This window comes from Sebastes fasciatus, chromosome 5 (genome assembly GCF_043250625.1).
Source record: "Sebastes fasciatus isolate fSebFas1 chromosome 5, fSebFas1.pri, whole genome shotgun sequence".
NCBI classification, from domain to species: domain Eukaryota; kingdom Metazoa; phylum Chordata; class Actinopteri; order Perciformes; family Sebastidae; genus Sebastes; species Sebastes fasciatus.
Genome location: NC_133799.1, coordinates 14,094,405 through 14,120,644, shown reverse-complemented (window position 1 = coordinate 14,120,644; position 26,240 = coordinate 14,094,405). Strand labels below are relative to the sequence as shown.

The window sequence follows — 26,240 nt, the reverse complement described above, 5'->3', positions numbered from 1 at the left end:
TCTGGTGTTTTTTTGACCCACCCATCCACCCTGACCTCGTCCCTACGCAGCGTTTATCGCTCTTTACACTTCCCGATCACAATTACATGGATTATAATAAGAATTGAATTTGTGCTGACCATCACAAAAAAATTGCGTCTATGTACAAGAATCAATACATTAAATTTCATGACTATTTCACAAACTACTGTGCGACTGGGCTGTAGCATCGCACCCGGAAAAAGGGTGGAAATTACCTTGTCCGCCCAGGTGTCATGTTTCCGTCACTGCTGGTCGGGGCTGGAATGGGAATGAATGCTGATTGTAACCTTTCCCAGTAAAGACAAAAGCCAGATGTTAGTGGGTATTAGTGTTTTGTTTTTTTTGTCCAGTGCTAAATGGACTATAATTAGCTACAACTGACAAAATCTGTCAGCGAAAATCAGCCGGCAAAATTGATCATCATTGGCTAGAAATGAGAAGCCTGCTTTTGTCTGCCTTTGTCTGAAATCAAGGACCAATTGTTTAAGAAATCATCATGCATTCTGAGTGGTAAATTTGCCACCGTAATCTATTATAATCTATCCAAGTGTTGTGTGAGAATGGAAAGTTTGACGGGCGCAGCAGCAGTGACTCAGTAATAGTGAAGTGTTAGCGCCACGTTACACAGGACAATGTGACAGGTCACATTTTGAAGCACCTCTGACTCAGTGAATAAAAATATCTTGACGCTCTGAATTTGAATATTGCAAGTATGAGGTGGGGAAAGCTTCGGTATATATCTGATGAAAAAAAGAAGCCTATTAAAGTTTGTATCACCGGGAGCGATGATTTCAATCATTTGACAAACAAATTAAATCTCACCGCCTCCTCTCGTGGAGCTTGACGTTCATTTTAGGAGCCTGTATGCAGCAAATATGTTCACATGGGATGACTCAATCACATTCTTCATGGATCAGGCCTCATCCACTATCAGCGATCAGGGATTAGCAATCTAATCTGACGTTCAATCACACACAAAAACAGATGGAACGATTAGTTGACTACACTTGAGCAGGTTTTTACCAACCTTTCCTAACGCGCTGATTTCACTTCACAGTCAAATGTCCGTGTTTTCACACAGGTTGCCCCACAAATCCGTGTACAGCAGCGCAATGTTATTTCCCCTTGAGTGGCGGGCCACATAGAGCAGGGACCTCCCTCAGGAGATAGAGAGCATTTCATTTCACACTGACACGTTCACCTCTATCCTCACCGTCCCGCTGAGGGTTGCCGGGGTTGTCAACCATGGGGAAATGAAAAAGGAACTCAAGCTTTTGCCGGAGTCAAAACAACGTGAAAACTACATTTGTGACCACAGAGCAAAGCTGGGAACAAAATCGCTTGGATCTCTCCAGTTGGGGAACTTATTCATGTTGTTGTATTTCAATGTTCGACTTTTATCTATCTCTCAGTTTTGCTGCAGAAATAGCCTGAGGAATTATATCACCCTCAAGCAAAGGGTAAACTCAGGGGGTATAAAAAGACAAGTTTTGTTGTATACAGTAGGAGGAATAAAATGATTCCATTCCCCTTTGTATTTAGATGCAAGAGGTGGACAATACACTCTTGTATTTGGTCAAGTCAGGGTCAGTCTTCCAATAAAGCACACATGGGGGCTGGGATAGCAGTCAAATAAATTGGATTTTATATGCTCACCGTGAATATAAGGTTCATCCAATCAGGAGACCGCTCTGCACCTTTTAGAGCATTCACGATACCCTCAGGCTCTTCATCTCCTGCAAAGCTCTGGCATATCACTTCTCATTATTTCTCCCTGAATCTTTCAATCTAGCCAATTCGAGGCAAAATACGATACATCCGTTGTTCTCCTGAGGTTGAATTTGCGAGGTACACTGGGCAGGAGAGAAAAAAAAAGGCATTAGCTGTTGTTTCCTGAGCTATTTATTCACATGATTTGTTCTTTCTCTATTCCCTTCCACATTCATTCATCTGTTAATGAGCAGGAAGCTGATAGTCCTTTGTCATTCTGGGTACACAAGGTGATAGCTTTTTTACTCAATTATAGACTTTTTTCTATAATCATGTCGACGGCATATTCGGTTGTTTATTCACATCCGTTTCTAGAAGCTGTTAGTTATAATCCACTGAAATATTGTTTGGTGCCTGTATAGATCTTAGCTGGAGATTTTATTAACAAATGTCTGTTTTTTTTTTTTTTAAAGGAAAACTCTCTTTTCTGTTTCCATTAAATAGGCGTTATCGGTCGCTATAAGCACCATATATGTGGGTCAATAGAGGCCTACTATGTTGTAAAAGTGAAAGTGAAACTTAAAAGCAAGACATTCTAACCATAGACTGTATATAAAGATGGATGACATGACAGCTACCCAAAAGTGAAGCCAAAACATCTCGATTGCCCCCTGGTGGCTGGCTGCAGTATAGGTCATAAATCCTGGCCCCTCCATGTTAGTGGATGGGACATGGGCCAAACTAAAAAGTCAAAGTACACGTGAAAAACATTTTTCCCAAAGATAATTTCTGTCATATTAGGTAGTTCTTATCACGCTGATGTATGTTCAGGTGTTCATTTTTCCGCTAAGTTTGGTTTTAATTAGTTATTTGATGCTATAAAAATGGGGTGAGACGTCATGATTGACAGCTGTAAGTCTCTCTTGCCCGCAAGCTATGGCCATGCTCGGCTCGTGATTGGTTTGGGCGGGTGACCTTGATACTGCGGCTCCACCACTTGGCCACTACTGTGCAGACTCTGGCTCCAAATGACGCCAAAATCTCAACATGGCAGCTCCCGTATCCAGGATATTTTGGCTTCACTTCTGTACAATGGGAGGAAGGGGAGATGCGTCGTCTATCTTTATATACAGTCTATGGTTCTAACATGTTGTAAAACTGAATGAAATATTATGTTTTGAACACAAACAGAAAGGCTTCTTTAGGTTTAGGCAACACGTTTTGGGAAAAGCATTGTGTTTTGACTTAAAATATACGTATCAAAACTGAAAGTGAAACTTAATGCTTGTTAACTAAAACACCACTGCACGTTATTGATTTAACACGGGATGCGAATCCCAGTCTCCTGGGTGAAAATCCTATGTTTTGTGTCCCATCCATCGCCCGTAACTTCCACCCCATGGAGTTTCATCGTGTCTATACTACAGCACCTGACTTCCGCTTCTGCTCCTGTCACAATTACTACGGTCACTAGAGGTCGCTGTCGTGTTCTTCTATACCTTCTGTCGGTGATCTAACATGTGAATAGATGATAAAACTACTATTGGGTGTACTAGGCCCCTATTGACCCACATCTTTGGTGCTTATAGTGACTTATAATGCCTATTTAATGGTCTGACGACAATCTAATCAGCTGAAAAGCAGGAGATGAACACACACAGTAAACAGCTCTGTGCTACGTGTAGTGTAGTCATATGATCTAATTTGATATGATTAGCAATTGTTTAGATGCACACAAGCTCATCCAATAATCAAATGGACTTCTTTTTTAAAGAACGCAGATGGACTTCATTGTTTCTCGTATTGATAAAATACCAAAAAGCTCTAACGATGTACACAAAGCCACTAATGAGCAGCCAGTCTGATGTCCTCTTTGGTATGCATAAGGTGACGCAGGTAGTTAGAGCAGAGGCTCTGGAGGTGTGGTAGGTAATCTATTTCTCCGTACCAGAAGGTCAGACAGATTAAACCGGGCTATGAGGATCCCAGTTTTCCATGACAGCTGTCTGCAGGGGAGCCGCGCCGCTCTAAAACTGAACTCGCAATGAGATGTAAAATTAACTTCCCGTCTCCTGGTGTGAAGGTCACGCTTTTGTACCAAAAAGAGCAGTCGCTCGAGTCGACGCACTCTCATTGTAACCAATGCGTTTTTATTCAGAAGGGGTGAGACTGAAGCCAGACGGCTGAGTGAATTGTTAATACAGTCAAAGTGCAGTGAAGTGTACATTTGCATGTCACAATCATCAAAGGATAAGATCTGAATCAAGCTCCTGCTAAATTCAGAGTTTTGGTCATCATTTCAATCTTAACATAAAAGTATAAATTTCAATGCTACATTAGCTGATTCACCCTGAGCTCTATTATGCAAGAGCTATCTTTTGCTGTCCGGTGTTGAATGAGAAAAATCACCCTATGGGGATAATATTTTCTCTCCCTCATTTCACTCAGTGCACATGCTTCAGTCAAACTCAGCCCCTCTTATCACAGTCATTTTTCATTGGAATAATCACAGATAAAACTGACATTATTACCACTATTAATATTATTTTGTTCTGATGGTTTTGAAAGTATAGAATCTATTATCGTGACAACATTATCTATGTGATAAAGACATTCAAGAGCTTAAGACAAGCGTTTTGACCTTAGCCGGTCAGGGATTCCACCTTAAACCTGATGCCCCCTTTTTAAAAAAATGGCTCAATATTAAGTGATTATCTTTAATCACCTTGGTTGTTGTTTGGAATATCTTAAAAGGTCACATCCATCTCGGCGTTAGGATTAATTCCCACCAAATTAAATTTTGTTGGTGACATTTAAGCTCTTTTATTGCACAAGAGGTTATTTACAACACATAAACTCAAAACGTGTTTTTGTAATGTTTAAAGTGAATAACAAAACCGTATTGTTTTGCATTTGTGGCATTTGCAGGTTACGGTGCATTTTACTTCATTGCTATGATTTGCATATAAGTTTCTTCACAGTGAATTTCTATTATTATTATTATTAGTTATTTGATGATGCTTACATTTACTTTCAAAGAAACCTTCAGAAGAAATTCTTATTTTATTGACAGTCTTGCCACTAAAAAGGGGCAAATGTACACAATTAGCACATATATTGTTTTATAATAAGATTACTTTAAAGACACCCTCCCTCTTATTACAACAAGTCAACAATTTAAGTCTCAGGGAGAGTTTCGCATTAAACATGTGATATTCTCATTTAACTTTAAGACTCATAATGTTCACCAAGAACTTTGAGCGAAGTCAAAAAATGATTGCAGAACTATTACGGTAGCAACAAAGAGAGGAATACTGTCCAGATAAAAAACTTTTTTTTCCATAAAAGAATGAACTGATGCTAGGTTTGCTATGTGCAATAATAACACCGCCTCCAGGCTCAACAGGCTCCAGTCAAAGCTCTGCTGGAGCCCAAAGCATCAATGAAGGCCACTGTGGTGGTGCATGTTGTGCTCACAGACAAGTGCAGGAATGTGTTAAGGGGACATAGCATGCCCATTTTCAGGTTCATACTTGTATTTTGGGTTTCTACTTGAATATGTGTGCATGGTTTATGTTAAAAAGAAAGACATAATGTCTTAATATATTTGTATTCACCCTGTCTGAAATACTCTGTTTTAACCAGTGAGCAACCTCCGAGTCTGAAAAGTGAAGCCAATGCAGAAGTGTCTTAAACTTGCATTCTTTCCAATAGCCAGCAGGGGGCGACTCCTCTGGTTGAAAAAAGAAGTCTGATTGTATAGAAGTCTATGAGAAAATGACCCTACTTCTCACTTGATTTATTACCTCAGTACACATTGTAAACATGAGTTTATGGTCTCAATCGCTAGTTTCAAGTCTTCTTTAAAACAGCATGATGTTCATTTAGTAAATGATGGTCCCATTTAGAGTCAAATAGACCATAAAGCAGGATATGCTTTAGGGGGTGGCTACCTTGTGATTGACAAGTTGCTACCGCGGCGTTGTACGGCCTGGGAGTTGTTCGTGTTTTCGTCTAACAACTTTAACCCTTTCACAGTGTGATTCCAGTCCATGGAAGTTAATTGTAACATCTTGGTCACCTAAAAATGTCTTATTCAGCGTTTGGTTGCACTTAGCTCCACCCTCTTGCGTCACTTCTGGTTGCAAAAAAACAAGATGGCGACAGCCAAAATGCCAAACTTGAGGCTTCAAAACAGCAGTCCACAAACCAATGGGTGATGTTACGGTGACTACATCCACTTCTTACAGTTTATGGTTTTAGCACCTGTGACTTTAAGCCTCTGCAAAGGTAGTTCTCAAGCTGTGGGCGATGTATTATACAGTAATGAGCCTGCATGTGATATAGGAAGGGGAGCCACATCTGAATGGCTTGTTGAATCCCGAGTTTTCTGATCTAAGCAGCCCACAAATAACTGACTGCGTTGTCTTATTTCACAGTTTGTGTGTTACCCAAATGGATGTGCACATCTTCCATTTTTTCCCTGTTAAACGGCTTTTTTTTTTGCTAAGTTTTTCCTCATCTGATGCAAGGGTCATAAAAGGACAGAGGGTGTCGTGTGCTGTACAGATTGAGGCAATTTTTTGATTTGTGATATTGGGCTGTATAAATAAAATTGTCTTGACTTGACTTGACACAAGCACTGGAAAGGTGAGTTTTTTTTATGACATCTCCCCTTTAGAAATAGAGATGATAATGAAGATGGAAGATTAAAGCCTGGTGAGTGACAATCAAATCAGCTCGGGTGCACAGCTCTTGCATGCTAACCTTTCTGAGATGCAACTTAAAGGAACAATGCGTACAAAAGATGCATAAAAAGTATATAGTTTTATAGTTAATGTGGCTTTCGCTCACTTGTCTCCATCCCTGATTTTTTCACAACCACATATGGAATTTGGCCCAGTTTTATTACGTGTTTATTTGACTCTAACTTGATCTAACTTTTTGCAGACACACAGTGATGGTAAACCATCAGCAAAAAAAAACATCTTGCAAAAAGTCTATTTCATTCTCTGCTTCAAAGTGACTACAGAGAAAGTGATACAATTAAAGATGATATATCTCCCTCCCCTCATGATTATTCATAAGATGCACAATGCTTCCAGCCTAGATGCTTAATATAGGGATAGCAGCTGAAAGGACCTTCTGTCCTGTGATTATGATTATTAAGATGGTAGCACAAAAGACACAACTACGAGAGTGCCCAAGCAGCACTGGCAGCATAATAACAGTAAAGTGTATTCTTTAAATTATCATACCTTTTTATATAACAGTCATCAGCACATGTCTGAAAAGTGCTCTCAAAAGTTTGAGGACATCCATCCATTCAGAGATACTGAAGAACACTAACTAATAAAGCACAACTAACTTTTTCTAGGTGATCGCTTAGATAAAACTTCCTTCTGTATGAGAACCTCTTCTATCTACTCATCCTGCTCAAAGCAGCTTTATAAATGAAAAATTAGTTTTTTCACAAAGAAATGAATCAAACGCTGCAGAACAGGTTCTCTACATTGTAGCCCCTTAGGAGTCCCTCTAAGTAATTTATGATTTCAACTCGACCTTGTGCAAAATGTTGCAACCGATTTCATTATGGCTTGATTTCTTCGAAGAAACAGCGGTTCAAAGTGTTTAATCTTGGCAAAGACACCAAACGTTTACCCTGTGTAACAAAAACTTTTTGGTACATACGGAGGGGGGCTTTGCCATGCTAGCTCACACAATCAAAGAAAACAAACAGGAGCTGCTGCTTCGCCTGTGGCTGGTGTTTGAGCGGAAGACAAAAAAGAAAACCTAGGGAGCAGGAAGGCAGCGTTACACTTTCTTTCCCACACAGTGAGCTTCTTAGATGGTTTACACGGCTTTGCAAACACAGAACTTTGTTCATTACAATAAATTCAGTGAGACGGTATGAATAAAACATCAACATGTTTGTCTACTGGGGAGTAAATGTGACAATTATATGTGAACATTTATTTCTTATTTAAATGTATTATTTAGGAAGGACTCCACCTGGCAGTCTTCAAATCATGCCTCATTTTTAAGCTGCAATAATCAATATTTTTTCATAGTAACAATGGATGAAATTACTACCGTATGTGTAATGTAAAAGGGGTCGCTTGTAGTGACGAACCTTCACAGAATTACCACCCAATTTTGCAGTGCACGTTAGCTCTATGGAGGCTTTCAGTCTGTTTTGGATCAAAGTCCACTCTCGTCAACCTTGTTTCCAGCTGTAGCAGGCAGCTGTTTGCAGCAAAAGAACTCTGATGAACCCACTGAACACTACGTGCCCAGCACCAAAGGGCAGATGGTATAAAAGTTAGAGACTAGCTGGTGAACATAAAGGAGCAAAAGAAAAAAAAATTAGATATTTTTCTCAGGAGTTGGTGGAGACTATAGAGTGTTTATTAGAAGTGGACGTAGTCACTGTCACCCATTAGTTTGTGGACTGCCGTTTTGAAGCCTCGAGTTCTGCATTTTGGCAGTCGCCGTCTTGGTTTTTGCAACCAGAAGTGACACGAGAGGGTGGAGCCAAGTACAACCAAACGCTGAATAAGACATTCTTAGGCAACCAAAATGTTAGGGATGCACTGATCTGACTTTTTCAGTCCCTATACCGATAGCAATACCTGGGCTTTGGGTATCGGCCGATACTGAGTACCGTTCCGATACCACTCTTTAATTAATAAACTGTATGCCTCCCTGTGTGGAAGTGACTGGGATCATTCTTTTATGTGTAAGGCAACATCAGGCTTGACTTAAACATTGCTTTCCTAACTTAGTAAAACAAAATGCAACAAATAAATACATAGATATAAATTGACTGAATTGTTATTTATTATTTAAATAATAAATTGTACACCAGCAACTTTGTAAAAAATCTTCAAAATGAACAGGAATTATAATTCAAGTCTAAACCTTTTTAATGCAGCAACAAATTGGTCAAAAATAAAAAATAAACATAGAATTGAATTGAATAGATCGGCCCCATTGTCACTGATACCCGATCCAGCTATTTGAGTCAGTATTGACCCGATATCCGATTAGGTTTTGGTATTGGTGCATCCTTACAAAATGTTGTGGAAGGGTTAAAGTTGTAAGATGAAAACGCGGACAACACTCAGACTGGGCAACGCTGTGGTAGCGACCTGTCAATCAGAAGGTAGCCACGCCCTGAATCATACCCTGCTTTATGATCTATTTGACTCTAAATGGGACCATAATTTACTAAATGAACATCATGCTGTATTGAAGAAGACTTGAAACTAGCGATTGAGACCATAAACTCATGTTTACAATGTTTACTGAGGTAATAAATCAAGTGAGAAATAGGGTCATTTTCTCATAGACTTCTATACGATCAGACTTCTATACAACCAGAGGAGTCGCCCCCTGCTGGCTATTAGAAAGAATGCAAGTTTAAGGAACTTCCGCATTAACGTTCACTTTACAGACCCAGAGGTTGCCCACTGGTGGAGAACAAAAACAGAGCTAATAGGAGATGAATATTGGACTTTGAACATATCAGACATTTTCCAGGCAGCTAAAAAAATATTCTCTGTATTTGCTGGATTTTTATTTTGCTAACACATTTGCCATAACAACTTTATAGGGTGCCAATAGGTCAGTGTTGTGTTATTGCTCCCCGCAAGTGGCTAAAAAAAATTGATTACGGCTCTTACTAACCCAACAGCAAGTGATGACTTTAAATTCAGTCATTGGTCTGACTTGATGGCTTAAAGTCTCTGAAACAATCAATCAACATGGTGGACCCTCAAGGTTGCTTGTAAGAGTCATCTTGAGATAAATAAATGAAAAATGCCTTTGGCAATGTTTCACAGAGGGGGGCACATTTTAACACTTTTATTTCACTGCCTATTAATCAATATACTTCACATCACATCACATCAATCACATCAGGTCTGTGACCCTTGTCTGCCTTACAGTGATTCTTGTTTATTTAAGACAAATGAAATTACAAGTGTAAGTACAAATTGTTGTATTAGAAATAACTCACCTGACTGCTTAGGATCAGCAAATTATCAGTTTAGTGTTATGATGGTTTCATGTGTGGCTTCATCCACTGTTGATTCCTCGAGTCTCATTATTATGTAGCCTAAAGCCTACTTGATACACCACGGACCACTCTGCATCCAGCCAACTGGGCACTCAACTGTTCCAGACAGCTGTTCCACATTTAAGCAATGAGAATTAACAAGAAACTACACTATGTCCTATAAAGATGTCAGTAACGTCTCAGCGCTGCCTCTCCTCAATATATTTTGCGACAAGATGAACTTTTCACTCCCTCCCTCTTTTAATTTCACCTGTCAGGCTGTGCTGCACATCCTGGAGAAAGTTCGTAGTGAACGTCACTCTCGGGGCTTAAAGATCTGTTTCCTGCGTTATTTAATGACTCTGGAGAGCTGTTTGAACTCTCCGCCATGTATGAAATATGGTAGGTGCTGTCTGAAAGTACAAATCAGTTATGACTCATGAGTGTTGTAGGTTTTGTCCCACACGGGCAGCGCAGGAAAAGCAAAGAAAAGAGAGGCTCAAAATAAATCACCGCTGGAGGGCTACATATATCAAACTCTATAGTTCATTCAAAATGAGTTTTGTCCACTGTACTATACAGTTTGAGCAATGTAATACATTACTTTCTACTCAGACAAGTGCAGGTGTCGATCTATAACATAATAGAATTTGGTATGTGAAGAACTCAAGGCAAAAGCAAAGGCATCAAGGTTGTCATGTTTTTGTATTTCCTAGAAAGACAGGTCAGCCTCTTTTCAAAGCTGAATGTCATATCTCAGATGCTGTTTGATTCTGAATGTGCAGGAGGAGCCTTTTCAATCTACTTTTTGTTGTAATCCTCTGCCTTCATGTGACTGTTACCAACAGGTATAACAGATCTCAAAGCTTAAAATCTACTGTCAAAGGTTTATCAAACCATCATCTTGTACAGCCTATCCTCAAACAACCGTTTGTATGATATCAAACGAAAAGTTATTCCTCATTTTTTTGTGTGTTTTCCTACAAATGTCCAGCAACACTTGACGCATGACGTGTCAATTTCCGCTTCAGTCTTTTCAAAATAAACCTCCGTCTTCGCAGAAAACAACTCGGTTTGGTTTAGGCAACAAAACTTGTGGACGTAAGTTACGTGACAAATACATCAACGTTGACTTTTAGTGCCTTCAAATGGGGTCGTGTTTGTGTTCACTGTGTTCACGAGAAGAGTCAATATGAACGCCCCCCCCACTCCCCCCCTTGTGGTATGCACAACCTCATAAGTGGAAAGTTTCTGATAGCTCAGAGTTTACGAGTTGTGACGGGTTTGTTGACGTTGTCAGAAATGGCGGAGGCCATGGAAGTTAATCTTTTGTTGCATAATAAGTGAATATATTTTAATTTAAGTCATATATTGTTTTCCTTTGTAATTTTCTAATAGTTCTGAGGAAAATGTTGATATTCCCAACAGCCTCATCTTTTTTCCTCTGTCATTATGCCTTTGCATTTACTGCATTATGTTACCCACTTGCTAGCTTGCTAAATTGTTAGCCTCTGTGGCTTCTAGACACCGACAGTAACGTTTATATTGCCGTTGCTCGGCAGCAGTGTTCTCATGACTTAACCACTTGAATGCCAAGCATATTGTGTACACGACTATCCATGTTGTAAACACGAGTTTCATTTGAAGGCACCATTCTGCTCTGCGTTCCATATCGCATACTTTTTTTTACTTTTAGTACATACTGCAGCTGCCCTTACAAAGTACGTACTGTTGCATGCAGATGGCATACAATTGGGGCATACTACTTCATCATAACATTACGCCTTGAACTTTAACCCTCTTGCTCATATACAGTGGAGGAAATAAGTATTTGATCCCTTGCCGATTTTGTAAGTTTGCCCACTGACAAAGAAATGAACGGTCTATAATTTTAATGGTAGGTTTATTTTAACAGTGAGAGACAGAATATAAAAAAAAAAAATCCAGAAAATCACATCATATAAAAGTTATAAATTGATTTGCATTTGATTGTGGGAAATAAGTATTTGATCCCCTAGCAAAAGATGACTAAGTACTTGGTGGAGAAACTGTTGTTGGCAAGCACAGAGGTCAGATGTTTCTTGTAGTTGGTCACCAGGTTTGCGAACATCTCAGGAGGGATTTTGGTCCACTCTTCTTTGCAGATCATCTCCAAATCCTTAAGGTTTCGAGGCTGTTGCTTTGCAACTCGAAGCTTCAGCTCCCTCCACAGATTTTCTATGGAATTAAAGTCCGGAGACTGGCTAGACCACTCCATGACCTTAATGTGCTTCTTCTTGAGCCACTCCTTTGTTGCCTGGGCCGTATGTTTTGGGTCATTGTCGTGCTGGAAGACCCATCCACGTCCCATTTTCAGTGTCCTGGCTGAGGGAAGGAGGTTGTCGCCCAACATTTCACGGTACATGGCCCCGTCCATCCTCCCTTCGATGCGGTGAAGTTGTCCTGTCCCCTAGCAGAGAAACACCCCCAAAACATAATGTTTCCACCTCCATGCTTGGCGGTGGGGATGGTGTTCTTGGGGTTATAGTCAGCAATTCTCTTCCTCCAAACACGGCGAGTTGAGTTGATGCCAAAGAGCTTAATTTTGGTCTCATCTGACCACATCACCTTCTCCCAAGCCTTCTCTGAATCATTCAGGTGTTCATTGGCAAACAGACGGGCCTGTACATGTTCCTTCTTGAGCAGGGGGACCTTGCGGGCGCTGCAGGATTTTAATCCATTACGGCGTAGTGTGTTACCAATGATTTTCTTGGTGATTGTGGTCCCAGCTGTCTTGAGATCATTAAGAAGTTCCTCCCGTGTAGTTCTGGGCTGATCCCTCACCTTTCTCATGATCATCGATACCCCACGAGACGAGATCTTGCGTGGAGCCCCAGACCGAGGGCGATTGATGGTCATTTTGTGTTTCTTCCATTTCCGAATAATGGCACCAACAGTTGTCTCCTTCTCACCAAGCTGCTTGCTGATGGTCTTGTAGCCCATTCCAGTCTTGTGCAGGTCTACAATCTTGTCCCTGACATCCTTAGACAGCTCTTTGGTCTTGCCCATGGTGGAGAGGTTGGAATCTGATTGTGGACAGGTGTCTTTAATACAGGTAATGAGTTGAGACAGTTGTCTTTTATACAGGTCACGAGTTGAGATTCAGAGTACTTTCTTAAAGCGAGAGGACTAATCTAACCGGTCTGTGGGGGACAGAATTCTTGCTGGTTGCTAGGGGATCAAATACTTATTTCCCACAATAAAATGCAAATAAATGTATAACTTTTATATGATGTGATTTTCTGGATTTTTTTTTTAATATTCTGTCTTTCACTGTTAAAATAAACCTACCATTAAAATTATAGACCGTTCTTTTCTTCGTCAGTGGGCAAACTTACAAAATCGGCAAGGGATCAAATACTTATTTCCTCCACTGTATCTGCTGTGCAGATGTTTGTGGGTCAGAATAGCCAAGAAAAGCATGCTGGCTGCAATATATGATCGCATGTAGTGGGAGATCATGGTATTTTTGGCATACTGCATTTGACATACTATGTATTGGGACATACTAAATCTTTTTCTGGCATACTAAATAGTATGGTAGTATGGGTATTGGAACGCACAGCTGATTTCACATGGGGTACGAACACCAGTCTCCTGGGCTAAAGTCTGGTGTTTCTTTTGACCCACACATGCATCCACCACGATCTCCTCCTGACGCAGCGCTCTTTATACTTCCTGGTTCACGATTACGTGGATTGCATATGAACTGATTTTGTGGGATATATATATACTAATACAGTGCATTATTTTTCGTAGGTATAGCTACGAATGGTATGAGAACAGGCTGTCTTGTTGCAGGTGAATTCTTACACTTTATCCCCTTTTATTGAATTGTCAGCAACATATAATTCATTTCTCGTTTGTGCATGACATTGTCTAGTGGTTTTTTAATTTTCCTTTTAAATGAATGTGGCCCCACTGGAGTCTTTTTACCTTTTTATTTTCAGAGGCATCAGTGTAGGAAGGGAGTCAATGCGCTGCAGCCTCATGACCAGGGGTGGTTGCCGATAAGAAGTCCTCGAAGATGCTCTCTGTTTCACTTCTGTGAAGAAATGTTGATATTAATCATCATACTGTATATATGTGTGTGGTTGAAGTCTAGAAAAGTAGAAGCTGTTCACCTAAAAATGCTGATTTGCTGTCTTGAATCAGAGGATGACAAAGTAAAAAAATCACACCAGCCAGTTCAAATATACAAGATAAATTAAATTTCAAAACTGGAGATGGAATGGCTGTTCTTCATCGAGCTTTATATGATCAGCTATGGATCTTTCTCTTATGTCCCGTAAACCCAGGCTGCAGGGATGCATTTAATAGAACTGCTCAGCATTCGTATGTCGGTTTTTGTTGTGATCGATTGGCACACTTCCCTGCAGGATGTCATCCATTATCATAATAGCCAACCAAATCACTATTACAGAAAAATGACCATGCACTTACCTACTTCAGGAAACAATAGCTTTCATTATACTGCATTACTCAGGTTAATAAATTAGCTCCATAAACTGAGGTTGGTAATTTGTGTGTAAAAGCCAAATATACCTGAACAACAACATGCAATAAGACAGCAAAGAAAAGCATTAAAGAATCTATTCCGAGGCATTTTGGTTCATCATTCACTCCGAGCAGTCAAAATAAGGCAGCATATGCTTCAGTGGTTTCTGCCTCATCATTAGCATAAAATTAAGACAATAACCACAGCTTTAATGCTGCAGACCGTCTTAATAAACCACTAAAACAGTCAGACACACAAACAAGGCCATTCTTCTTGGGTTTATGCTTCACTTTTAAAGACGCCGATAACACTGTGAAGTAGTATATATTTAAATCTACTGGGGAAACATGTTGTCTTGAGAAAAAAATGGGCAATTTCTGTATGTGTCACTTCATTCACTCCCCATTAAAGCAAATTGCATGCATTGATTTCACTCTGGCTTTGAAAAGACGGCTGGTTATGAAAACTGTGAAGAAATGTCTGAGGTATCCATTACTCAAAACAGCTCAGACGTTGTGATAGTCCAGCGCCTGATCTCTTTCATCTCGTTCGTAATTCCTGAGGTTATTATGAGTTGAATATTAGAGGCTGCCAGTCTCCTCTCCCCTCCGCACACTGCACTAACACAAAATGGAGTCATTGTAATTATAGCTTTCATGCATGGGAAGGTTCATTTTCTGAGGTAACTTGAGGGCTCGGCGAAAATAAAATAAAAAATCAATGTTGTGACTGACAAGAGAAGGATGGAAAATATCTGTCTCAGCCCAAACCACCTCTGTCACAGAAGCAGAGTTTAAGTGTTGGTATTGATGGTATTATCACAGCTATTAACAGCAGAGGGAGCTTCAGTTATGCAAATGAGACTTGTGTTTGTGACAAGATGAACTTTTCACTCGCCCTATTTTAATGCTGCTTGTCATGGAACATTGATTGTTGACTCATTTCCAACACAGTGAAACGTCCCTTTTACCCTCATGAAACCAGCTCCCTGGCTCTCCGTCACAACCGGGCCTGCAAATAGAAACGTGTCCCAACTCCTGCTCTCTCATACCACCGCGATAAACAATTTATCTCCACAGATAAAATAATAACCAAAGATGGAAAGGCAACTCTCACAGCGCCGAGAATGAATTCATGGAGGATTCAAGACTCCGTTTTTTTATTTTAAACCAAAATGCAAGGCAATACTTTGAAGCTCGTTTCAGGGTAAAAACTGAAGCAAACCGTCCAGGAGTTCACAGCTACTCGACCCGTTTAATTTCAATGGAGCAGCTCCAGACAGTGCATCTTGATAACATCACCGACTGCAATCTTGGCTCTGTGGTCTGTGAGATAAGATTTAAGATTAGATATCATGGGAGTATATTGATCCTCTTGGGGAAATTAATAAAAAAAAACGTATAAGAATTCAGTGGGAGAGCGTTATATAGAATTCAGAGGGAAAGAATAGGATACTTTTTATATAGGATATAAACTCAAAAGTGGAAAATAAAATCAACAATAGAACAACAAATAAAAGAGCTGAAACACCGTAGAATAGGAGCTTACTTGAATTCCGGTTACAGTACCAATTTAGAATATCCACAGTTTATTTGTATTAGTTATGTACAATTTTAAAACTTTAAACAAATATTTTAAGCACATGCTCTCTGAAATACTAACGCAATCTGTCAAGCTGAAACATCATGCAATTGTTGCATGGGATAAGATGTAAGGCTGCAAGTAACGATTATTTTCATTGTTGATTATTTTTTTAATTAATCGATTTGTTGATTGGTCTATTAAATGGTGAAAAATGTCAATCAGTGTTTCTCAAAGCCCAAAATGACGTCCTCAAATGTCTTGTTTTGTCCACAACTCAAAGATATTCAGTTTACTGTCATAGAGGAGTAAAGAAACCAGAAAATATTCACATTTAAGAAGCTGGAATCCGAGAATTTAGACTTTAAAAAACGGATTCATTGATTATCAAAATAGTTGCTGATTAATTCAATGGTTGAGAATTAATTGATTGATTAAGCTCAGGGACAGCTTCATCCCACAGGCCATAAGACTGCTGAACTCTTGACCTCCTCATCAAACATCATTTGTCACTTTTCCTTTATCTACCTTTATATACTTTATATACTGTTTTACAAACTGCTACACCTCTTTGTATAACATATTTACTACTTCTCTATAGATACTACTTTCCTGTCTACACCTCTGTATATGTATATATATATATATATATATATATATATATATATATATAAATATAAATATAAATATATATATATATATATATATATATATATATATATATTTCAATACTTTTCATTATTAAATAATACATTCCTGTTTACACCTCTGTGCACATATATTACTTCTCATCATGCATATTCTAAATCCCGTTTACATTCAGTTTTCCCATCTGAAATACTGTCATCAACTACATTACAAATTTACATTTCTGTTTTAAATATGTATAATGTATAATATTATATTTATTTTAACTGCAGTATTTTATGCCTTAGATTATCATTCTGCTTTTACATTTACTTGTGTGATTTCCCCTTTTATATATACTTATATTACAAACATTGTTGAAGGACCTGAGACCAAAGAATTTTCATTGCCAATGACTGATTTCCTGGAACTGACAAATGGCAAATAAAGAACCTTGAACCTCTATTAAGATGTTGCTTGAATACAGGTTACAGTACCAGCTTAGAATATCCCCAGAGCTCATTTTGTATAATAATTTTTGCAAAATTACACTGAGTCAGTTTTAAGCACACACTTAGAGTCTGCTTGATTTAGTTTATTTTATTATTATAATATGAAAAAATGTTATGTTCATAACAATAATGCAGAGGAGAACCATGCAAACATGTCACCTCAGAGAAATGTATGTCATTTCCATGGTTACGGCTGTACAGTCTGTTAAGTATTATGTAGGCTAAGTCAAAAAGGCTTAGAGCAGCATAATGCAGAAGGGCTGCTGCTCTAAAACAAACTTTGCATGTCCCCTGTGTCTGCCTCTCTCTTTTTATGAAGCCATACATGCTTGTTGCATGTTTTAATGAAATATCACTATAATATTCACAAGATCTCCCAAAAGGGGACTTATAATAATGTTTTTTCACATTTCATATAAAATGACTCATTTACATTTACAGCAACATATAATAAATTTCTCGTCTGTGCATGACATTGTCTAGTGGTTTTAATTTTCCTTTTAAATGAATGTGGCCCCACTGGAGTCTTTTTACCTTTTTATTTTCAGAGGCATCAGTGTAGGAAGGGAGTCAATGCGCTGCAGCCTCATGTCCAGGGGTGGTTGCCGATAAGAAGTCCTCGAAGATGCTCTCTGTTTCACTTCTGTGAAGAAATGTTGATATTAATCATCATACTGTATATATGTGTGTGGTTGAAGTCTAGAAAAATAGAAGTTGTTCACCTAAAAATGCTGATTTGCTGTCTTGGATCTGAGGATGACAAAGAAAAAAATCACACCAGCCAGTTAAAATATACAAGATAAATTAAATTTCAAAACTGGAGATGGAATGGCTGTTCTTCATCAAGCTTTATATGATCATTTATCATTTATCAGTTTTAATGAAATATCACTCTAATATTCCCAAGATCTCCCAAAAGGGACTTATAATAATGTTTTTTTCACATTTCATATATAATTACTCATTTTATACCATGACATAAAATAATGCCCCATTTGAATATTAGTTTTCTGTGATGTTAGTATGTTTTCCAGAGTAATTGTATTTTTTTCCACATTTCATATAAAATTATTCATTTATACCATGACATAAAATGATGAATATTAATTTTCTGTGATGTTATTATAGTATGTTTTCCTAAGTAATTGTATTTCTTTCCACATTTTATATAAAATGACTCATTTATACCATGACATAAAATGATGCCCCTTTTGAATATTAGTTTTCTGTGATGTTATTATAGTATGTTTTCCAGGGTTTTCCTATGGGATAAAACTGGAGATGGAATGGCTGTTCTTCATCAAGCTTTATATGATCATTTATCATTTATCAGTTTTAATGAAATATCACTCTAATATTACCAAGATCTCCCGAAAAGGGACTTATAATAATGTTTTTTCACATTTCATATAAAATTACTAATTTATACCATGACATAAAATGATGCCCCATTTGAATATTAAGTTTCTGTGATGTCATTTTAGTATTTTTTTTCCAGAGTAAATGTATTTTTTTCCACATTTCATATAAAATGACTCATTTATACCATGACATAAAATGATGCCCCTTTTGAATATTAGTTTTCTGTGATATAGTTATTATAGTAGGTTTTCCAGAGTAATTGTATTTTTTTTGTATTCTTTTGAATATTAGTTTTCTGTGATGTTATTATAGTATGTTTTCCATTTTAATTGTATTTTTCCACATTTCATATAAAATGACTCATTTATACCATGACATAAAATTATGAATATTACTTTTCTATGATGTTATTATAGTATGTTTTCTCAGAGTTTTCCTATGGGATACACCTGCGTCACCATCTCCATTTTTTCCACCATCAAAATGCTCACATTTCCTTTATGGGTGGATAGATAAATAGGGGATGGTGTTCTCCAAGTCGATATCTTTAATTGCTCCTGGTGTGTGTATCAATACCTACCTAGTTTTTTACTGCTCCATCACCAGCCACTGGGAAACGGGTTGCCCGGGAAACGGCCGCATGGCAACAGGATCAGAGAGCCTGGGGGTTGTCTGCTTCTAGGTCTGCTCCCATTTTACATCGCATTTCCTCACTAGATGGTGTGCAAGCCACTGGAGAGTACACACTTTTCCCCTGCACAGTGAGGACTCCTCTACATCCAGCACAGAAAAAACACAACCTGGGAAACTATACTACACGGCGGACTGTTTCTGTTTCTTTACGAGGGCTCCGAGGAAGGACAAAAAAGTGTGGAAATAAAAGCGTTTTTTTTTTTAAAGCTAACTCTGCACTCTCTTTTTGGCAAGACTTGGGCAACACAAACACAGCTGTGATGGACATAATGATTGCGGTGCAGGATGCTTGTGTCTCTGGTCAGTGGCTTACTGCGATAATACTCAGCCTGTGCTGTTTTCTGCCGTCCTGTTTGCCCGCTGGACAAACTGTGGACTATTCCTCGGTGGAAAGTGTGGTCAGCAGACAAGGCGACACGGCTCTACTGAGGTAAAACAACACATATATAAGCTATAACTTCACTTTTCTCCCGCTCACACTCACTCTCTGTTCTTCTCCGAAGCTCTCACACTCCTCAACACCAGTTTATCGTGTCTGTTAACTACTTTTATCGCCATAGCGTCTGATATAAACACACAACAATAGGCCATTTTTTCCCTCCATCTCCATCTCCATCCCGTCCGTCCGTCCTTGTTGACAGCGGAGGGGGTGACGGTCAGTCAGTGGAACGGCCGCTGCTCTTGCGACAAGTGTACAGCGCCAGGTTACGGCAAAGTTTTACAACACACTTTCCACCACCTTGTGTGTGTGCACCTGTTATGTGTTAGTGGTGTGTTTGGTTTTTATAGCTGCTCGCAGCCGGGACGACATCGCCACCACTGCTGCTGCACACTGTCGCCTGTATGTTGTATGATTATCGCGTTGATGATTCAGTTTCTATGCAAAGAGGTGCTGCAAAATAGAGCCTAACATGCTGTTTTCTTTCACTTTTGCTGAATGGTACAGTACAGTGTGATGTCGCAGTTTCAAAAACGAGGCTGTTTATCAGAGTCGAGTTATGGCAGTGACGCTCTCTCTCTCTCTTCCCTCATCCTCCCCCATGATCTTCCCTCCATCTCCATCACCATCACGTAGGCTGCGATGCCAGCAGCTTGCACAGGTATACTTTAGCTCCCCATTAACGACTATCTATCTACTGGGCATGCATGGGCGTGGTTTGGACCAGTGCACTCCGGAGGAGTTTGTGTTTATATAATATAATATATCAAAAAACGTTGTAAGAAAATAGTTTACATTATAATCACACGTTTAAAGCTGCAGTGGGTAGAAATGGAGCAAATGTGATTTAAAAAAAAGTTATTTTTATATAATGGTTGCAATGATAGAGATAGATTGATAGCTTTATTGATCCCCGTGGGGAAATTTGATTGCCACCACAAATCAGACAACAACAAACAACCAACAAAAACACAGTATTCTCAACACACCAATAAATAAATAACATCATAAGAATCCCTTTGAGACATAATCAACAGCTGAGCGGTACCATGGATCTAGGCCATATCTAGGAATGTTCATTAAAAAATCTGACCGCTGCTGGAACAAAAGACCTCCTGAATCGTTCAGTAGAACACTGAGGCATCATTAGTCTCTCACTGAATGAGCTTCTGAGTCCGTTAAAAACACCATGTAATGGATGGCCTTCAAAATGCAGAACTGTTTTAAGTTTGGCCCTATATCCTGATTAGGGATGTCACGATACCAGAAATCCTGTAGTCGATACCAATACAAGTGAGTTTCCACGATTCTCGATACCCAATTCGATATCACGGTACCATAAAACCAACAACAATAAATCCCATGTAATTCAACACGCACCTTTTTATTAAAAACATTTGAACATTACAAAAAACAGAGGCATGTAGCCTTTAAAGGGACTGTTTGTAACTTTCAGAAATGCTTGTTAACAGCGACACCAGTGGCCGTTAAGTCAACGAAAGTCAGTGTCGGGGTCGCGCTTGCTCGCTCTAAATAGACATGAACAAGCATCGCTCAAAACAGTGAGGTGACACACGTCAGCTTAAACCACAATATCACTCTATATTTCACCTGCTTAGCAGTAATGGTAGCTGACCAGACGAAGGTCTCTCCATGAATCACTGCTGATCCTTGTGTTGGCTTTTCCTGCTTCAGCTTCCCGACCGCGCGCACCCGGAGGAAGACACCGACACCCGGCCGGAGATAATAACGTTACTCTCTGCGGAGCCCCGTCACTTCACAAGACACGGAAACCTCTGTTGGTCTGGAGGAGCTGCAGCAGTTATTTCTGCACAAATGTCCACTCGCTGAGTGAAAGCAAGCAGGCAGAGGAGCAGAGACTCCGGCCACACGCGAGCACGCATATGCGAGCGCGCATGGGAAACCGACCTGGGTGATTTATACGTGTAAGAAGTTACAAACAGTCCCTTTAAGTAATAAATACAAATAATTGACCCATTTCTTTAATTTTGGCGTGTCAGTGGCATGTTATCAATCGATATTCAGATGACGGATGCTGCATACTGACCATGAATGCATCTGGTCCGTCAGCTCAGAGAAGCAGTTGTCACACACGGGACGAGAGAGTTGACAGACCAAGAAATGGCAGAGGATTTGTTGTCGAAGTAAAAAGCGAACACACCTATGTGGCAATATTTCACGTTTAATCTCAACGCTATAAGGGAACTATAATGTTAATGAGGTTATCACCTCGAGGCGGATGGAGCTGTCACAGCCGGTGTGCACGGAGCAGCGGCGCCAGGTACCCCCGCAGCGTAGCCCCGCAGCAAAAGCGCTACCGGGGAGGCCAGACACACCGCCACCTGACGGTAAAAATCTGAGTCAGCGCTCTGCACATATTGACCGTAATCTTTCTTTTAAATGTCCGGTGTAATCGGTAACACCGGTGTTGTGACGAGTTTATTAACCGGTGGGGAAATTTTCCTCACCGTCACATCCCTAGTAATGACCATTACAGGCATCGTACGGTACCTTCGGTACTGTAGAAAAAGAGTACCGTTAAAATTTGGGCATCGACTTGGTACCGAAGTATCGGTTCTCGTGACATCCCTAATCCTCACAGTAGTGTATGAGACAGGTAATCTGAAAAAAAAAAATCATGTGCCTCTGTGTTCCTCCGGTGCTCCTAATGGCATCTTCAAGAATTCACAGACTGGAGGAAAAAAAACAATCAGAGCCAAGCTGGAGGCTGCTGTCTCTGAGCAGCTGTCAATCACTCGCGAACTCCAGTCAAACTAGTCAGCGCTGTACAATTATGAATCAATATTCTGCTACTGTAATGCCTATATCTACATCTTGTAGTGTACTGTCAATCCGGTGTCACGGTAAGGCGTATAAAATACCACGACATTACATGGACATTCTGCGTTTCATGAGTTTGCATTTTAGCGTTTTCAAGTGTCATTTGTACGCCACATTTCGCGTGTCATTTGTACGCCACGCAAACGTCCACAGTTAGGTTTAGGCAAGAAGAACACTAAGTTAGAAAACGTCATGGTTAGGCTTAAAATAAGTAATTAAACTGAGTAAGAAACGTCACAAAAGTCAATAAAAAACACGTGACAAACGTCACTAATGTAAACTTATAAAACAAAACACCGGTCAACAATGGTCCCGATCATCGGGTCTCCTGGTTAAAAGTCCGGTATTTGATGGACCCATCCACCTTCTCGCTTTTTGTACCACGTCATTAACTCTAACCGTAGCATTTATATGCGGATGTGTTTACATTGCCGTCAGTACAGGATACATAGCGTACAAAAGACACGCGGAAAGAAAGGCGTACTTATAGCACGCTAAACGCCTTAGGCATTATCAGGGCATTTATGCGCCTTTTCGTGCGAGCTGGTACTGTTTACCTGTAAAATGAGAAAGTTTGTGACACGGCAGCCATGTTGAGATCAGTTGAGGAAATACCAAGCAGCGCCCACCAGCCGTAACACAGCCAATAGGAACGTTCAATAGGAACTCTCTCTGTGAAATGACCTGCGATTGGCCAAAGTCTCCCGTCACGGGCTAGATATTTTAAAGCCTGAAAACAGCCATGAGGAGGTGCAGACGTCTAGTTATCTCTCAGAGCACTTGAATTACAATATGTTTAAAGGTTATTATGTAATTTTTTAGCCCAATGATGCCAAAAACATTCTGCCTACTGCAGGTTTAATGCATACTTTTTCATATACCACTCTTGCAGGCTATAATTGCAAAAAACCCTGTGTAGTCTATTTCATTTCTTCAGAAAACTACACAAAACACAGAAAAAAAAAGATGCAAATCTTTGGAGGGCTGTGATAATATCTTGTTCTAGCAATATCAAATATCCGTTGTGATGGCTCTGAGGCTGAGGGGGCAGGCTTGCCCCATTTCAATATGAATTCTGTGATGTTGACTCTGAAAGATGCTCGGTGTGGATCTGAATACAGAGCAGCTAAACTGTCTAAAGTTCCACTCAGCTTGGCTTTTAGTCATTGTTGTCTCACACTTGATTTCTGAAGAGCTGAATTGTTTCTGTAGCATAAGGTCGTCATAAGTGGCTGTATGGAGACGAGTGTCTTCCTATGAGGGTGGTTTGAATGTGTAGGTGCTCATCACAGAATTACCTTGGCAACAGCTAAGGGGCACATTATATTTTTCCCTTGTTCCCTCCGTCCCTGCAAAGAGACTTACTCCTCCGACTGTCTCTTTAGAGAGGGCGTCTAATTCCCTGGTGTCAATCTGGGTTGGCTGTGATCAGTGGCAGCAGCTTTGCCTGAATCCTGATGGTTTATTGGACCAGAGATTATCCCCGTGCTATGAATCAGCTCAATAAACAAGTTGCCTCCCACCCCTGAATAAGGCAACACTCTCCACCAGCGGGTCACCGCCTCGGTAAATGCCATCTAGGAAATGGATAGGGAAAACATTTTCAAGATGCTTTCACTGCCAGGTTCTTAAAGTTAATTAATGGGTTATTCAGCACTCAAATGTAACCATTCATTGGCTTTTCTTTACTGACGTGAATGCCGCCACTGTGAAGTTATCACTTTGCTGTGCTCGCACCTGTTGACCTAATAGAGATTGTAAAGCTCTTAAATGGCTCTGCTTGCCTCTCTGGATTGCAGCTAATTGCAAAACGCTGTCATCACCAGAGTGATGATGAAGGCCTACTCTGTCTTGCTACAGTCATTTTCTCAAATCAGAAGGAATCATGGTCTTTTTTTCCCCCCACTGGTCTTGAGAGCCAGGCATCAAAGCATGAACCATTTATTTTAGTGCAGAAAACAGTGCCTGTTTGTTGAGTTTCTCTATTGTGAAGACCCCGGACTATTAGAGGGCAATTTCGCCGTGCCCCTAAGCTGATTGCTGGCTAAAAAATGTGAGCATTCTCAAATACTGACAAACCCAGAAGCACGCAATTAGTCACTGCCTCTGGATTATGGAGTAGCTCCCGAGAGGTGCGTCCGCTGTCGTATGCTCATTTCCCCCACCTCTTTAATTCTGAGCACCGCATTACTGCTGCCCTGATTCATGTTGGACAGTGGGTCCACATCAATTAAATGATTTGAGCTTCTTGAAGATAAAGAATGGTCCGCATGTGTATCATCATCACCCTTTTAATCTTTTTTTGATTACTTAAAAGCTCAGCCGTTTTCAGCCTCTAACAAAGGCCCCCTGTATTCTGAAATGAGTCGTGCTGCTGCTTGTACAGTGTCTTCCATGAGTGCATTCAAGTTATGCATCCATTTTTTTTTTACATACTGAAAATCATCCATAGGGAGCACATTGTTTTGGAGGAGCTACACATCCCTTTCTTCCCCATTCTTTTGCAGATTATGTCATTTGGATTCAATTGAATAAACCTCGACTCTTCCCAGTAAATGAATGCCATGAATTTGAAGGGCAGCCACATGAAAAGACAGTTCCCCATGCTGTCAGGAAACACACGGTATCAGTGGCAGCCTCTTCCACATGGATAAGCAGCTCTAATCAACAGCAAAGAGACAGTGTCTGTGAATTTAGTCTGGACAGACTGGAATCTTAAGCATAGTCTGCTACCATACAGGTGCGATTTGCAGCACTATTCTTAAAGTATGTCTGTCTTTTTATCTTGGTATTTTCTATTTTCCCAATGAAATATGTATGATAGGGTGAGAGCTAGACAAAAGGTACACTGATCGAGCTTTAAAAGCTAAATTGTACATTCTTCAAAGGCAGAAAATAGCAAACAGGGAAAAAATAGGAGCGAGGCTGTACACACCGAGAATAAGACAATGATCCAAGCTTATTTTTGTCATTTAGTTTGACAGTTGGCCCTCCGCCACGGAGTAAGGCCTGTACCACAGGCCCTAGTTTCTGTAATGGTGCAAAATTGACCTGTCACTAGTTTGAAAGTCTGGTATTCGTATAAATCTAAAATCATTGCCTCATGTCAACAGGACCAGTTGATGAAAATCTTTTCTGGCCGTACATGATTGTACTGGAGCTGCATTTTCTAGCCTTATCCAGGACAAAAGCGGTGCCATGTATCATTTTCCTCAACTGTGTCATTATTATGGCTCTGAAAGGTCTTGACATTTACTATAAGCACTTGTGCCAGAGACAACATCTAGTTTAAATGGCTTGGTGTGTCCCCACCCCAACGCAGATGCTGGTAAGACCGAATAGAGGAATATTAAGTGACGGTTCAAACTCCACAGGACACAATTTAAAGAAGGAATTGTTGACACAGACCATAACCATGGCTGAGAAGCGTCCTCTCCACTTTCTGCATTTCATCATTTTATTTTAATTAGCCAGCGCTGTTAAAAAGTATAAGCAAGACTACTTCATCTCCAACAGCTTGGTTGGAGATATAGCAGATCTGGTGTGCACTTCAGTTAGCTGTCAGCTATCTGCAGTTTCATGCACTCATTTGGGAGAAAACCTGGTTTACCTCGTCTGACACATCTGTGGGCCCCACCTGAGTCTGTCACTGTTAATTAAACGCCAAAATCCCCTCGCCTGTTTGCTGCGCCATAATGTGATCGGTGTTGCTGTCAGCACAATGTTGCTCTCTTTCACAGTCCTTATGCTCAGCGTGGTCCCCGCATCGCAAGGATCAAGTGTTAGGGAAGTAATTTGACCTCATTTTTTGGTGAGTGAATAGACGCTATTATGATG

At 40.0% G+C, this 26,240-nt stretch overlaps 1 protein-coding gene and 1 long non-coding RNA gene across 3 annotated transcripts in view; one reads left to right on the top strand and one right to left on the bottom strand.

Moving 5' to 3' along the window:
- Positions 1-15,464: 15,464 nt before the first annotated feature.
- On the bottom strand, positions 15,465-19,119 carry LOC141767655 (uncharacterized). Its single transcript, XR_012593906.1, has 3 exons — positions 18,990-19,119; positions 17,582-17,690; positions 15,465-15,652 (listed from the first exon to the last, which is right to left on the bottom strand). It is a non-coding gene; the product is annotated as an uncharacterized LOC141767655 (long non-coding RNA).
- negr1 (neuronal growth regulator 1) overlaps positions 19,040-26,240 on the top strand; it is a 169,641-nt gene continuing 162,440 nt past the window's right edge. The window contains exon 1 of one of the 2 annotated variants that reach the window (XM_074635155.1): positions 19,040-19,532. In XM_074635155.1, coding sequence (XP_074491256.1) covers positions 19,363-19,532 — 170 coding nt within the window. In that variant the 5' untranslated portion in view covers positions 19,040-19,362. The remainder of the gene's footprint in view (positions 19,533-26,240) is intronic. The other variant, XM_074635156.1, reaches the window with a different exon arrangement.